The 16,741-nt window shown below is 31.3% G+C and overlaps 1 protein-coding gene across 4 annotated transcripts in view; it reads right to left on the reverse strand.

The window, feature by feature from the left end:
- Window positions 1–8,896: 8,896 nt before the first annotated feature.
- The window catches only part of LOC129988316 (zinc finger protein 26-like), a 49,126-nt gene continuing 41,281 nt past the window's right edge, over window positions 8,897–16,741 (reverse strand). For all 4 annotated transcript variants that reach the window (XM_056096520.1, XM_056096521.1, XM_056096518.1 and 1 more), the window contains one exon: window positions 8,897–12,185. In XM_056096520.1, coding sequence (XP_055952495.1) covers window positions 9,743–11,533 — 1,791 coding nt within the window. In that variant the 5' untranslated portion in view covers window positions 11,534–12,185 and the 3' untranslated portion in view covers window positions 8,897–9,742. The remainder of the gene's footprint in view (window positions 12,186–16,741) is intronic.

Consider the following 16,741-nt stretch of genomic DNA (forward strand, 5'->3'; position numbering starts at 1 on the left):
AATATTTTCTTATTTTTCTTTCAACAATCCTGACTTGGGTTGATTACTTTGTTATAGATTTTTTCAAGCCTTTGAAGTCGGTGATATGCTTCGATCATTTTGAAGAATTCATTCGATGTATACCCATTTATTAAATATAGCTGTTCCAGTAATTTATTAGAAAAACTCTTCGAAGAAAAAGAAATCGGTAAGCGATATTTTCAAAAACGTGAGTGCATTTCTAATTTACTTTATTCGCATTTGATGAAATATCTGATAATTTTGAATATGCTTAGAAGGTTTTAAAATTTTTACATGAATATTACATTGCATTTTTTTTTTACAAAATCTTATCTAAATTTAATTAATGCAAGTAAATAAACTCCTGTTGCAAAATTAACAACTGCTATAATGCTAAACTTAGGTGCAAGTGAATATTATTAGTTTTCTAATTACATTTGCAGATTTGTGATGGATTCAAAGTGAATTTATATCAAACAACTTTTCTTTTGCTAAAAATGAAATGTCAATAGTTTATTGTATCTAAACTGAAATTGATTGTTATCATAATATCATGTTATACCATTGTGCATCTCAGTGATTTCTATTTTAATAAATACAGGTCTTTTCATTGAACATCAATTTCCATATCGGCATTTATTATATAATTTTTATTCCCAACTTCATTGCTACATGCATGCTTCACTTTTCTTTTCTATTTCTTTAACATATCAATTTTGAATTATAAAATTCTGTAAAAGCATAAAAGTGTATCTTTCAACTCCTCTTTATATCCTATTTAAATTCTCTCTCTGTCTCTAATATATATATATCATGACCTTATTCTTGTTTATTAAATTTAATGTATTGTATGCTTTTGTTTTATTTTATGACATTAACTCAATGTAATTTTTATCAATATAACTTTAGCATTTAAAAAAAATTTCATAAATGTTCTGCTTTAAAAGTATAATGTTCAATATTATGTTTTTATTAGTGATAAAAATTTTTTTTTTTGTTTAGTATCTAGGATGTTTCTGTTGAATAAAATTGATTTCATCATTTATATTGACATTCCTGTCATAGTGTGTTTATATTATTTCTATGTCCAGAAAAATAAATGTTGATAAATAGTAAATAGTTTTTTTTTTTTTTTTGAATTAGTGAGTACATTGAAACATCCATTTGATCATATTTTTTCAAATAATTATCACATATATTTTATCTATCTATCTATATATATATATATATTTGTAATGTGTAAATAAAAATTATGAAAGAGTGATTTTATTTGTTTTCCTTTAATGATTTCTACAAATTAAAATGATTTATTCATAAGTTGTATAGATTTAAAAAAAAGGTATCCATACCTTTTATATTTCATAATTTGAAATTGTAAAAATAATTTATTCAATATATACTAATTTGAGTTTCATGTTCTTTCCTCTGAGCAAACTGAAAACATCAAATTTTCAATATTTATAAAAGCAATTACATACGAAAAAAAAATTTAATAATTTTATTAGTAAGCTTTAAAATATTAACTTATCTAAGAGCAATAATTATTTTTAAAAAGAACTAACTGAGGAAACTATATTCATAAGATTCAACATTCAATAATATTTAAATAATATGTAAAAAAGAACATATGAAATTTTTGAAAAACACTTCCATAGTCATTTGTCAAAATGTATCCTTCGGATAAAAAAAGGGGGGGGGAGGATATGGGAAAGGAAAGAATAAAGTGGCACGAATTAAAAAGCGGAATTAAAGCACGAATTAAAAACGATGTTAATTAATTATGCAAAAACAATAATTCCATTGAAAATACTAATTAAAGTTTTAATATAAGAAATAAAATTATATAACTAAGAAAATTTGGAAAAAATCAAAATATCTTTAAAAAAATCAGAAGTTTTTAATAATTGATTGGCTAGCGTAATATTTACTAAACAAGTTTCATCAACGTTATCGGCAGACATCACGACATGCGTAGAACGGTTGAAAATTGAACAGAAGCGGTTTGTTTGGTACCTGACACGTGACCGTGAATTGACCCTATTGGTATTCATTCCGTAGACGCCGTATATAGAACTAAAGCAAAAATTTTTAAGAAATGACACTTTTTATTTCGCTCTTTTTTCAGAAAATATTTTACTCCAAGAAATAAATTAAATAATAGGTTTTGAAAAAAAAAAGTCTGAATTAAAACTTTACCTCAAATGAATAAGCTAAGTCAATCTTACTTTACTTAAATTAATAAATGAAGTATTAATTATAAATTATTAATTCTAATTAATAATGTTTAAGTAAAAAATTATTTAAATCACTTATTAAAATAACTTATTTTAATCACTTTTTAAATTAAATTATTTGGAAAAAATGTTTAAAATTAACAATAGCAAAAAATTTTGTTATTCAAAACATCATGAATTATGTATCTCCAATATTACCTCGAATAGTTTTTCGTTTCTTTCGACAGAGTTTTAGGCACCTTATGTTGAGAGACGTTAGTATAATATATATTTATTTTCCTCACGATAAGTAGACGTTACAAGTCAAAAAAGTAGTTTTGAGATCGGTTGATTGGAGTAGGATTTTAATGGCACAATGCCAAACATGGCCATGCTGCGCCAATGTATGGTGAATATATGAACATATGGTTCACCGCATACATGATATCTGGCCATATACGGAATGACATGAATGCAAAAGTCCCTATGAAATTCCTATAAGGAAAATTGAACTATTCCTCACTAGTCTTATTTGAATCTAATTTAGACTGAATTTGACCTTTTGATATGAGTAAAGAACTGATTCGAAATTTATATTTTTCATAAGTCTCGCAAACTCTTTTAATATAAGATATTTGATGTATAAATAAACTATTTCCTTGATCCTCAAACTTTATACCTAATAGTTTCGTCGTTCTACCCAATACTTTTAGATCAAAATTGGCTTTCAGTAAATTTAATACAAAATCTATATTTTCAGTTTCTTTACCCAAAATAATTATATCATCCATATAAAACAAAGCCGGCGTCCTGGCATAGGGATAACGCGTCTTCAACGTGACCTGGGTTCCAGTCCGGTTCGGGCATGGTTGTTCTTCATCTGTTCTATCTGGGAGATGTACCCCCCTCCCCCTGTAAAAGGGGTTGTGCAAGCGAATGTGATACATGATTAGCCGAGACATACTCTTGGCCCTACTAAAACAAGAGACGCTCCCTTGACTGAAAATTGCTGACTTTGTCAGCGAGCTTGTCCATGGCAAGTGCCATTATAAACAACAACATAAAACAAAAGAATTATATTATTTTTCAAAGAATATACACAGTTACACCAAACTAACTTCTTAAAGTACAATTTAATCAAGATATTTTCTAATTCTAAAAACCATTTATGGCCACTTGGATGTAGACCGTATATTGCCTTTTGTAATAGACAAACTTTATGAGGTTCAGTTTCATACTTTTTGGTTGTTTTAAATATAACGTTGAATCTAATTTAGCATATAAATAAGCATTATTTATATCCATATGAATATTAGTCAATTTCCACAAACATATACAGATAATGAAAAATAATCTTACAATGGAGAAATCAACAACTAGACGAAACACCTCTTCAAAAGATTCACCTTTTAATAATTGCATATTACCCTGTGCAACTAAATGGGCTTTGTATCTAACTGTTTTGTTACTTTCATCTCGTTTAACTGTATAAACCCAACGGCTTCCTAATAATTTGAGTTCTCTGGAAAATGAACCAAAATCCAAGGTTGACGCTAGTTTATTACATTGATTTACCTATCCATTGCATCACATCATTTAGACTCTTCTTTGCATCCAATTGTCTGTTGATAAGAGGGAATTCTTATTTCCCCTAAATTAGTTTCCTGCTGATCTTCAGTTGAAATTGGTGGTTGCACTAAATTTGTATTACCCCCACTAAAACCAAACAAATTCTTATCAAAACTAATTTTGTGTTTATCACAAAACCGTTACATTTCGTTAAACGACCTTAAACGTCTTGATGTGCCTTCGATAACATGATTGATGTTCCAGTGTCCCTTCTCCTTATTTTTCGAGTCCACTTATTCCCTGAATATGGGATTAAGCTAGTATCAGTATATGTATCAGGTTGTTCGTGTGATGTTGAGGACTAGCTAATGAATCATTATCCGCGTCAAAATTGTCCTCATCATTAAAACAACTTGACATCATAAAATTCAACTTAGGGTACCGTTCAGAACTTTGAATCATGTCAATTGCTCTAGTTTTCTCATCGAAATGTACATTTATGATTTCTATCAATTTATTATCATCCTTCAACCATACCCGATAACCCTTTGTATGCAACGCATAACCCATTATCATACCTAATTTGGCTAGCATATCTAATTTATTTCTAATTTGTTTGGGTGCACAATCATATGCCACACAACGAAATGGTTCAAGGATGCGATACTAATGACTTTTTACCGGAATATTTTTCTAAAGGAGTTTTATTTCCATCTTTATGACATACATGATTCCAAGTGTACGTAAAGCAAAGTAAAGCTTCGCCCCAAAACTTTTGTTCCACACCACTCGAATTCAGTAATGCTTTAATTCCATCTAAAGCTGTTAAATTATAGCTTTCTGTGACACCATTCTGCTCGGGTGTGTACGAGTTCGTTTACACGTGATTTATTCCCAATTGTTCTAAAAAGTTATGAAGATCTTTATTTTAAAATTCCACTGCCCCATCAGTCCTTATTGAGATTATTTTCTTACGTAAAAAGCATTCAGCACGGCTTTGAAATCTTAAGAACGCCTGGAAAAAAACCCGGCCTTTTACTAATTGGAAAACAGTATCCTTTCTAGAACAATCGTCTACTATTGTAAAGAAATATTTATTACCCTCTTGGCTTAATGTATTCACTGGTCCACAAAGATCCATATGTACTAATTCCAATGGCCGTTTATCTGACGGTCCCCGTCTTATTAAATAATATTCTTCTACATTTCGCTAACTTACATGGAATACAATAAGACATGTTATCTGATAAACCAGGAAGACCTCTGACACTATTTCTACTACTTTTAACAATATATTCATTATTAATGTGACAAAATCGTTCATGCCAAATTCCCATTGTTATCGTACAGGTTACATTACTGGCAGAATTAATCTCTTTAGGCTTTGGGGAAATATATTTGGTAGGTTTGAAAAAATACAAGTTATCACGGCGTACTGCGAACAACAATTTATTCCAATCTTTATTATAAACTTGGATTTTACCTTTAGAACCCAAGAAGTGTGCACCTCGCTTCTCTAAATTAGAACCGGATAACAAATTTCTCCTCGACTATGGATTAAAAAAACATCAGAAAGTGTTATTTCATTAAAGGAATCTAACTTTAATTAAAAAACTTTTGGCTTCTACCGTACAATCTTTATCAACAATGGCTAACACATTTCCATATTTGTAAATACTCCAAAAATAAACTTTTATCATTGCAAAAATGAGTTGCTGCAGCCGTATTAATTAATTTTACTAAGCTGCATTCTGCATCACTAAACTTTAGGTTAACATTAACTGTATTAAAAATTTCGTTAGGAGACATTACACGAGGTTTCATATGTTTACAATTTATCTTTAAATGACCATACTTTTTACACAGGAAAAAATGGGCATATTTTATTATAAGACCGTTTTACACTTTTATTTTGCTTACTAAAAACCTTTACACGAGATATGAAGATTCCAACATCTTCTACTGGGAGATATTTAGCGCCGAAGAATGCGTATAATAATAGGATAGTTCTTGCTCTAGTCATGCTCAAAGTGGTCTTTCAGGATCTTCTACGCTGTTGCACTATCTAATGTGTCAGCAATTAAACTTCTGAGCTCAGGACTTGCATTCGCATAAATCAGAACATAAGTTCTGTATTTTCTCAACTTGTGCTCGTACTTCTCCTTATATGTCCTTAACTCCACTGGTTTAGTCTTAATAATAAATTCCCAGCATCCAAAATGCATAAAAATGATTTGTACATCACGCTTCCAAGTAGTCAAGTTATACTGCGTTAAAACTGGAATTGCACTACATCTGTAAAACTTGATTTTTGTTCCAAATGCCATTATCGCAAATAACTTATACTAGATTATCTTTTTCGCTGGAGATGAGATACTGCATGTCTCCGGAGAATTTCATTGCCAACCCTTTTAAGTGGGAGTCTCCTTGGCTAGTAACCTTGTTGTCAACCAAGTTTGAAAATGAATAGCTAGGGTTTCTTAAAAACACGAATTCATTACTTTTCCAGATAAAACGTAACTCACTTCTTGGAGATTTATAAAGGATAAAGTAAAAATTTTTCACAAACAAAAACACGTTTTCCATTCACGCAGTATTGCCAACGAAGATTTACAAAGCATGCACTGATCGTATGCCAACTAGTGAGATAATGGTATGGAACTAAAAAAAAAAACAAAAAAAACTAATAATTTCAAAATATCTAACAGGATTGATGCCACATGATTTTAAACAATTAATATTTTCACTCGATAACTTAAAATTTCCGACAGCAGAATTTATTTTTTACAGTCTTTATTTTAAACTATATATAGTCCGAAAAATTATTTTTAAAAAATGATAGTCACATTGTTATAATTGAAAAGAAGCCCTGGGTTTTCTGTAAACTGTGAAAGTTAATCTCAGAATGATAGGTTTCCGTGGATAGAATTGAAAGAACGGCAGAAACGAAGTCTCAAGTTATAAAATCAATGCCATTCATAATTCCATTGATTGATATTATCAGAATAACTAAATAATAATTATGACCATATCGGCTATTTTCTTTTGTTTACAAAATTTTTCTATTTGTATAAATTAATTTACGATTATAATGCATATTATTATTTTAAATAAATTGGAATTGAAAATATTAAGACGAATTTTGGAATCACTCTATATGAAACAGAGAGTCCAAAGTTAATCCAATATAAACTTTCGGCACTGACGCATGCGCAAAAATAGGGAGAGTTTCCAAATCCGAGAATGAACACATACACAAAAAAATTAGTGAAAAAATAATTTTGCAATCAATTGAGAATGGTAATAAATACACAAAATAAGATTTAAATAATTTTCTACAAAATTGAAATTTGTTTGCAAATTTCAAGTTATCATGTCAGAACATTTTTTTTTTCCTTCTAAGAATTGCTTAGAGTTAGAAAACGATATTTGAAACTCAGAATCGAAACGGAGACGTTTTGCGTTGAACGCTGTGATTCAGAATTTAAATGGACACGTTGATCGTTGCGATTGAGAGTCTGCAACACACGGCATAGGTTTACGCTTTTTTCGTTCCCGTTGTAAAGATATTTTACGTTCATGTTTAATTCGATCAGCTTCTAATTTTAAATTTTCATGATTCGTTTTTGTTGGTTGAAGGTTTTGTTCCAGCATCTGTTTGCTCTTTCGTCCCCTTCTTTTTTCTTTGCAAGGCTTCATCGGGAGAAAACTTAGGAAGCCCCATTTATGATTTATTCATTGCCTACGTTATTTCCAGCTTCACCCCCCTAACCAAAACATCATGTTTTTTTTTTCTATTTCTCGGCTCCTAATAACGTAAGCGACGTAAATATGGTATTGATCGATAGAGGACATCAAATAGAGTGTATCGATGACATTCGTAAAGAGAGTTTTTGCAAAAACGTGGTCAAAAACCAGGCTCGAAAATTCAACTTCACCCGGTGTAGCAACGTCAAACTCATATCGTTACGTACATTTCGGCAAGTACTATCCAACGATACGAGCAAATGCAATATAACTTGAATTTGTAAATTTCAAAACTCGACCTCGGTCCCTATCGAGACCAGAGTTTCGGCAAAATTGTTATTCAACTTTATTCATCGAGACGAGTATTTAGACGGGTCACAATCGGCTCAACATTGTATACAAGACGTGATATAACAACTTCCGGTTTGACAGGAAGTTAATGTCTTCGACATCCCGAGACTCTAGGAGCTCTATGGTATCGATCCGACATTGATTTGACCATTAAGCAAAATCTGTACTGCACATGTGCAGTGGATCCAAAATTTTGGGCGGCTTAGAAGACCCTAGGGGGTACTTCTATGTGAAAACCCAATGTCTCTTAACATATATATTTTACGAGATATAACGAAAACTATCTATGCATACGCAGTAGATTACTCTATGGGGGGTAATTTATAGCCCGTAGGGTTACTATGGTGAAAACCTATTGCCACTAGCATATGTAGTTTACGAGATATAACGAAAACCATTTGCACATGCGCAATAGATGACTCCAGGAGAGGAGGGTCTTCTATAGTCACGTAGGATTACTATGGTGAAAACCCATTGCCACTAGCATATGTAGTTTACGAGATATAACGAAAACCATCTGTGCATGAGCAATAGATGACTCCATGGAGGGGTAGGGAGTCTCGTAGTATTCAATGGTGAAAACCCAATGTCTCTAACAGCAGGCCAACCTTTTAAAAACGCATCTGCTTTCAAAGAAGCATACATAATAATAATGCAATACTGGTAAAAGCAGGTGAAGATGAATATTACCATTTATATTTTATTCATTTACTACGCGATTTCCAGCTTCAATTATTTGTTGCCTTCAATTATTCAAAACTCTGTAACGAAAAACACATCATGTTCTCACATGATAAAAAAAATTAATATGCTCTATATTAAAAAAAAAACAACATTTTAAAACCTTATATCTAATATTTTTATGTAATACTTCTTCGGTAAAATGCCAAGAGTAAAATATTCATTATTTTCCAGAAATCTTCTTAAAGAACGTTAAATTAAACCTTTCTACAATTATATAATAACACTATAAAAAAACCACCTACACAATGAAACACAAAACATATCATCGCCTAAATTTTAAACTTTATATTCGAAATGTAAGGAAAAATTTACAAAAAGAATTCGATGCAAAATGGTTTAATACAAGATGCAGATTTGAAGCAGGAATGAATTCCATAATTGAAACACATTCGTACAAAATTATACTTCTGCATATTAGAAACTTTCAGGAGGTACAAAATGTTACAGAAGAAAAATTACACAAATTATAGGCACACACAATAGTAAAAGGGAAGTACATTAATTTATAATACTTTTCAATAAAACACCAATTTTTATTGGAAACATTTTAACGCATGTGTATAAAACATATTCACATTAAAATACGCATCTCGGGTTACAACAAATTGCAAATGTTTATTAGCCCGCTATCAACTGATGTTTATAAACTTAAAACATGCATATCTGCAGGCTTTCAAAGCATGATATTGGAGAAACTGAAAGGGTATGGGATGAGTTATCGTATCGTCTGGATAATGTTCGTATTTTTGGAGGTGCTGCTATTGAACATTTATAATTGTACAGTTTAATTTTTCAACTGCTATTTGTAATTTCGGATCAGCAACCAGATTACACTTTGTTTTGTTTTCTTTAATAGCCCTACAAAAATGGAATATTCATTTAAGCATAAGAATTACCCTGTATAATAACAATGAATATGCATTATGTGCCGTATTATACCAAATAGAATTACTAGAAGAGATTATTTCAACATATTTTAGTAAAATAATAAGCCTTTTTGATACTTGTTTCTTGAAACATTAACTTACTACAAAATCATTATCATAAGCTTTTCTCTTTAAGATGAGGTTACGTTCTCCCACGAGCAAACGCATTATTGAACATCGGAGGCGCATAATTCATCCATTTTCTAAGATATGATTTGACAAATGTGTCTTTAAAGAATGCGAATGAGAATATCTTATACCACAGATGTTACATGCATACGGTTTCTCTTTCGTGTGCGATCTTAAATGTATTTTTAAATTCCCCTTATATGAAAAGGATTTATTACAAAATTCACAGGCATGCGGTTTCTCCCCCGTATGCGTAAATAAATGCCTTTTCAAACTCGTATTATGAGAAAAAGCTGTATTACACACATCGCATGTATACGATTTTTCTTTCGTATGCGTCAGTAAATGACTTTTCAAATACATCTTATCCGAAAAGGATTTGTTGCAAAAATTACATGCATGCGGTTTCTCCCCCGTATGCGTCCGTAAATGCCTTTTCAAACTCGAATTATAAGAAAAAGCTGCAGAACAAACGTCGCATGTATATGATTTTTCTTTCGTATGCGTCTGTAAATGACTTTTCAAATGCGTCTTATCCGAAAAGGATTTGTTACAAAATTCACATGCATGCGGTCTCTCCCCCGTATGCGTCCGTAAATGCCTTTTCAAATTCGCATTTTGAGAAAAAGCTCTATAACAAACGTCGCATGTATACGATTTTTCTTTCGTATGCGTCTGTAAATGAATTTTCAAATTCCTCTCATCCGAAAAGGGTTTGCTACACAATTCACAAGCATACGGTTTCTCCACCATATGAGTCCGTAAATGTATTGTAAAACCCCACTTATTTGAAAAGGAAAGATTACAATATTCACATGTATACGGTTTCTCGCCCGTATGCGTCCGTAAATGATTTTTTAGACTCCCGCTATCTGCAAAGAATTTGTTACAAATTTCACAAGCATACGGTTTCTCTCCAGTATGCGTACGTAAATGTCTTTTGAAACTCTTTTTGTCCGAAAAGGGTCTGTTACAAAATTCACACGCAAACGGCTTCTCCCCCGTATGCGTCCGTAAATGCCTTTTCAAACTAGAATTATGAGAAAAAGCTGCAGAACAAACATCGCATGTATACGATTTTTCTTTCGTATGCGTCCGTAAATGAATTTTCAAATTCCTCTTATCCGAAAAGGGTTTGTTACAAAATTCACACGCATACGGTACCTCCCCCGTATGCAACCGTAAATGAATTTTCAAATTCCTCTTATCCGAAAAGTGTTTGTTACAAATTTCACACGCATGCGGTTTATCCCGCGTGTGTGTCCGTAAATGGCTTTTCAAACTCGCATTATGAGAAAAAGCTTTATAACAAACTTCGCATGTAAACGATTTTTCTTTCGTATGTGTCTGTAAATGAATTTTCAAATGCCTCTTATCAGAAAAGGGTTTCTTACACAATTCACACGCATACGGTTTCTCTCCCGTATGCGTCCGTAAATGTATTGTGAAATACCAATTATATGAAAAGGAAAGATTACAATATTCACATGTATACGGTTTCTCGCCCGTATGCGTCCGTAAATGATTTTTGAGATACCCACTATATGAAAAGGCTTTGTTACAAATTTCACAAGAATACGGTTTCTCTCCAGTATGCGTACATAAATGCCTTTCGAAACAATTTTTGTCCGAAAAGGCTTTGTTACAAAATTCACACGCATACGGTTTCTCCCCAGTATGCGTCCATAAATGCCTTTTCAAACTCCATTTACGAGAAAACGTTGTATAACAAACGTCGCAGGTATACGATTTTTCTTTCGCATGCGTCCGTAAATGAATTTTGAAACTGGAAATCACAGAAAAGACTTTGTTGCAAAAGTTGCAAGCGTAGGATTCCTTATTCGTATGAGACATTAAATGAATTTTTTGAATGCGACCGTTGAAAAATTGCTCTACTACAAATTTCACATGTATGTGGTTTCTCTTTAGTATGCACCTGAAAACGTTTCTTGACTTTCGGAAGTTGAGAGAATATCATAAAATTTGCAAGCATATGGTTTCTCCATTAAGTGGTCAATGAGAAAATTGCGTTTTTAAAACACTTCTTTCTGCATGTCACGAGCAAGAGATATCTCTTTCACTTCACTTTGCCAATAAGATTTTTGGGATGAATACAATTTAAAGGCCTTGGACCATATATGACCTAAATGAAGGGTTTCTTTTTTTTTTAATAATTGAATCAAAAAGGTAAACTTTGTATGTTTTTTAACATGGGTAATAAGAATAAATTTCCTCTTTTTTGTATGTGAGCAACAATACTCACACATATTCTCTAATAATAAAAATTATAGCGTGATTAAAAATTTCTAAACTGATGTATTGGGCAATTTATTATTTCTTGGTTCTCGATTCCATCAAGATATGTTATATGTTGCAAGTTGAGGCTGTAGGTCTTTGAAAAGTCAAACCACTCTTATTGTTACCACTTTTATTCCGAAAGGTGTGATGATTTATCAGCTTTTCCCATTAACATCTCTTTAGGTTCGTGACAACACAATCTTGGAATCTGAAAAAAAAAAAAAAAAAGTTATGCAGTGTTACGTTCAGAGCTACTGACAACGGCAAAAAAATAATGAAATATTTGATATTTATTTATCAATTAACTAATCATTTGCTGAATTATAGAAACAAAATCTGTAGAAGCACATGCCTTGGGTTTGATTCAGGAATATCAACAGAAATTTTCAGAAATGAATTACACTGAAACCAGAGGTGGCTGTAGAGATTTACCGACGGGGAGTGGGGGGGGGGAGAGACAAATCCGACAGGGGGGCAAGCACAATATCTCTCATTTGGCTTCAAAATAACTCATAATAATTAATTTTTCATTTCATAAAAGAAAATCAAGCATTAATTAATTCTTTTTTATTCAGATGCTGATCCTTTTTTTCATTGTTAAAACTTTATAAAGGTATTTGTAAAAAAAAAACAGGTTCTCAGCTTCTTTTACTAACCATCAAAAAATTGTCAATATTTGAGTCTATTTTTTGTCAGACTCTTGAGATTTAATTTCTCTGCGATCTAATTTTAGAAAAAATATAGTGATATTTCATTCTAGATTGTAGTATATAGATAGAAACACAGATTGTACTAGAATGACGTGTCATGTTAAATGGACAAATGCATATTCTTACCATTTTATATGAGAAGCTATATAAAATGAATGTTGAAACAAAAAGTTTTATAAAAGTAACTGTTTTAGAAGTCTAGAATAATAACTTAAAAATATTCGATGTTTTGTTAAAACATCTGACTATTCTATGCACTATTAAGTACTTTCTTAATTCGAAATTATTACAAGCTAATATTCCTATCAAAAGGTGAGTTTTATCCCCTCAGTTGCATGCATAGGCTTTTTTTAATCCCTTCATATGCAATGGCGAGTCTAACTCGCATATGGAATTATTTGATTTTTAATTTTAAATGTGCAATTAAGTGAAAGTATTAAGTAATTTAAAATGCTAAAATCACTTGAAAACGCATCATTACCTCAAATGCTCATATATTTTTCTGGAGATTAAGATAACGATAATTGTCCCAAATAATATCTGCCATCTAATTAGGAAATTAAGTAAATTTGTATATCAAGGGGTTAATGTGTTATATATGAATATTCTAAGAATAACTACGCAGTGTTACGTTTAGAGCTACTGACAACGGCAAAAAATAATGAAATATTTGATATTTATTTATCAATTAACTAATCATTTGCTTAATTGTAGAAAAAAATCTGTAAAAGCACATTCTTTTCGGTTTGATTCAGGAATATCAACAGAAGTTTTCAGAAATGAATTACATTGAAACTTCGCCCAACGACAGCAATTCGTTCTCGAATCTTAATAGTAATGCGACACACCCGTTACAGGAAATAATTTTTTTCCATACGAATCTATATAAAAGAGAACAATGCGTTCCATTCTGAAAAAAAAAAAAAAAATCGATATTAATTTAATTTACTATTAATAATACATGTTTCTTTTTTGCAAGAAAACTGTTTCTAGAAAATTTTTCTCCCCTTATTCTTCCAAATTTAGCAAAAATGAGGTATAGCATTATCATTAAATGAATGAGTGGCGCACTATGCTGCGGCCGTATTAGGATGATGCTTCTATTATGATGCTATAAATTTCCCTAATTTTACTCGAAGGCTGTTGCCCTATTGAATCTATTATTTCCTCACCTCCAAACCAAATCTCCTCTGAGTTTTTTTGCTGCAACACAGAATGCACCTCTGTAGGTTCGTCGATAATTTTGGCTATGTTCTTTCACCAGCTCATCGATGTCATTGTTAACCGCCTCTAACTCCATAATCTTACCAGACAAAAAAATTTCATCTATTAAGGCTTCCCAGGCACGTGCTCGAACCTTTCGGAGTCACATTTGACAACACTATCTGGCCAAAACCTCCTCCATGTAAACGTATATGTTCCCTTCAAATAAGCGATCAACACAAACTGATACTGACCAATCTAGTGTCATAGTGTCTCCTCGTCACTCAGGTATTTACATCGCATTACAACACAGAGAAAGTTAAACTGATAAAATTTGGTACATAGATTTAACATCGACAGCGTAGACATCTATCAAATTTTGAGCCTAACCGAATTAAGAGTTTTGCTGTCAGTCAGTCTGTATTTTCAGAATCATGTAAACACAATAATTGAAAATGTAATGTGGTGTAATTTCCAGATTACAATTTTGTGTCAAATTTTTTGCTTTCATCGTTTGGGAAAAATATGTCTCAAGCACAAATTTGATTTTTGGATACTATTAACGTAATGCCAGGCATTTATTGCCAAAACACCCTCTAAGAATGATATGATAAGTCTGCAAAAATGCTAAATTCACACCAAAGGTTAATATTTCATAACTATGCAAGTAGGGATTGCAATACAGGTATACTGAACACCGATATTTTGAGCCATTTGTACAATTTTGTAATACCGGTATTCACAAGTTTAAATACTGTTTTTTCGAGATTTACTAGAAATTTTTAAAATTGTCCCCACTATATGTTCAGGGATCGCCAACATAGCAAAATAGTATACGTTTTTGTTTTTATGCCTCCCTAACGGGCGAAATTAACTAATTAATGGCTTAAATTAGCAAAACATGGATTATCCCTGAACAAAGATATTGTATCCATAACGATTGATAGAGCAATAGTTATGAAAAAAGTTGGAAAGTTGATTGGTGCAAATCAGCAATTGTGCTATGCTCATGGAATTCAATTAGGAGTAATAGATGTATTATACGAAAAAAATAAAGAACAGAAGAATCCAAATACTGTGGATATCGAAACTTCGGATTCCGACTTCCAAAAGAATAAGAGTGAGAGTGATATTGACAATGAAGGTAATAGCAATGTAATTGTTGAAGAAGATATTGCTAATGAGGATGAAATATTAACCCATCAAGAACTGCTTCCTATAACTCATAAAGTTCGAAAAGTTGTTAAGATATTTAAACGTTCTCCTAGAAAAAATGGCATATTTCTAAAATATATACTAACTGAAAATAAAACAGAATATATGTTAATATGAGATTCTACAACACATTGGAACAGTTTACTCCTAATGATGGAACGATTTTTGAAACTGACGAATCCAATCCAAAAAGCAATAATCGACTTAAACTTGCAAATTAATTTTTCAGATAATGAATTCGACTTAATATCCAGAACTGTATCAGCTCTACTTCCAGTAAAACTGACTATTGAGGCATTATGTCAGAGAGCTTCTAATTTATTAACAGCTAATGCAACAATAAATTTCATGTTGCAGCACTGAAAGAACAGCACACATCACTATCTGAAGAACTATATATTACATTGAAAAATCGCACAGAAGAAAGGCATATCGAAATAGAAAATGTCTTACGGTATTTACATAATTATAATGATTTTAAAAATTAAAATGAAAAAGAAGAAAAGAAAATAGCCAATTCAAATCTGATCAAGTTTACAGTAAATTTTCTTAAAATTTTTTACCTACAAACCTATCCACATTCAGAAGAATTCGGTTCAGTTATCGAAGATTATTATGATATTAATGTCGATAGTGACAAGAAATTGTCTCTTGAACAAAAATTAGAATTAGCGATAAATTAAAAAAATTTCAACGAACCAAAATATAATACAGAAAGCAGTAGATCCAAAACCATCTGACGAGAAATCGATTCATTTGAAGATGAGAGATTTAGAGGTAAATACTTGGAAAAAGTATATCGCGTATTGCTAACAGTACCACCAACTAGCGTAGATGCCGAAAGAGCGTTTTCGACAGCTGGCAATTTTTGCACAAAATTACTTTTCAGGCTTATTGGCAGTACAATTGATGCATTATGTATTTTAAGACCACTTTTCAAAAATTTGTAATAGTACCACAGACTGAATAGTGATATTTGCACTTTTTTGTGATTTAAATAAATAAGATGTTCCTTTACTTTTTTGTGATTCTTTGTATACTGTTATAATTTATAGGTTACAAATTATTTTTGAGATATTTACACTCCCTAATAAAACTGGCAAATAAAACAACTGTGTTTTCTTTCTTTTCCTAAAATTTTTAATACCGGTATTAAGATCTAAAAAATAACGAATACCGGTATTGAAATTTTGGTCCGATATTGCAATCCCGCATTGTAATTAATTTTAATGTATTTAATTGAAATTTGAAACCGATAAAAATGTGTATGGAATGATGCCCTTTATGTTGTCAGATTAATGCTTTTTAGTCTGAATATAAATTTAAAATTTCAGTAAGAAAATCATAAAGGAAATTTTTAAAAAAATGTATGTATTATTTTGAAAGATATTTTTGTATATAACATACAATTATTCAATTTTATAAAAAGACTAGCTTTTACCCGCGACTTCGTACGCGTGGAAATTTTGATGTGTTTGTATGAGAACTGACGGTCTGATCAAAATGTAAAATGTTGTCAAACCGTATCATTATAGTGCTGTCGAAAGCAGAGTCTGATATGATATAATCAAAAAACTTGTAACTGATTGAGAAAGACCTATGAGAAAATTTCATTTTTATCCTAATACCATAATGT

This window comes from Argiope bruennichi, chromosome 10 (genome assembly GCF_947563725.1).
Source record: "Argiope bruennichi chromosome 10, qqArgBrue1.1, whole genome shotgun sequence".
NCBI classification, from domain to species: domain Eukaryota; kingdom Metazoa; phylum Arthropoda; class Arachnida; order Araneae; family Araneidae; genus Argiope; species Argiope bruennichi.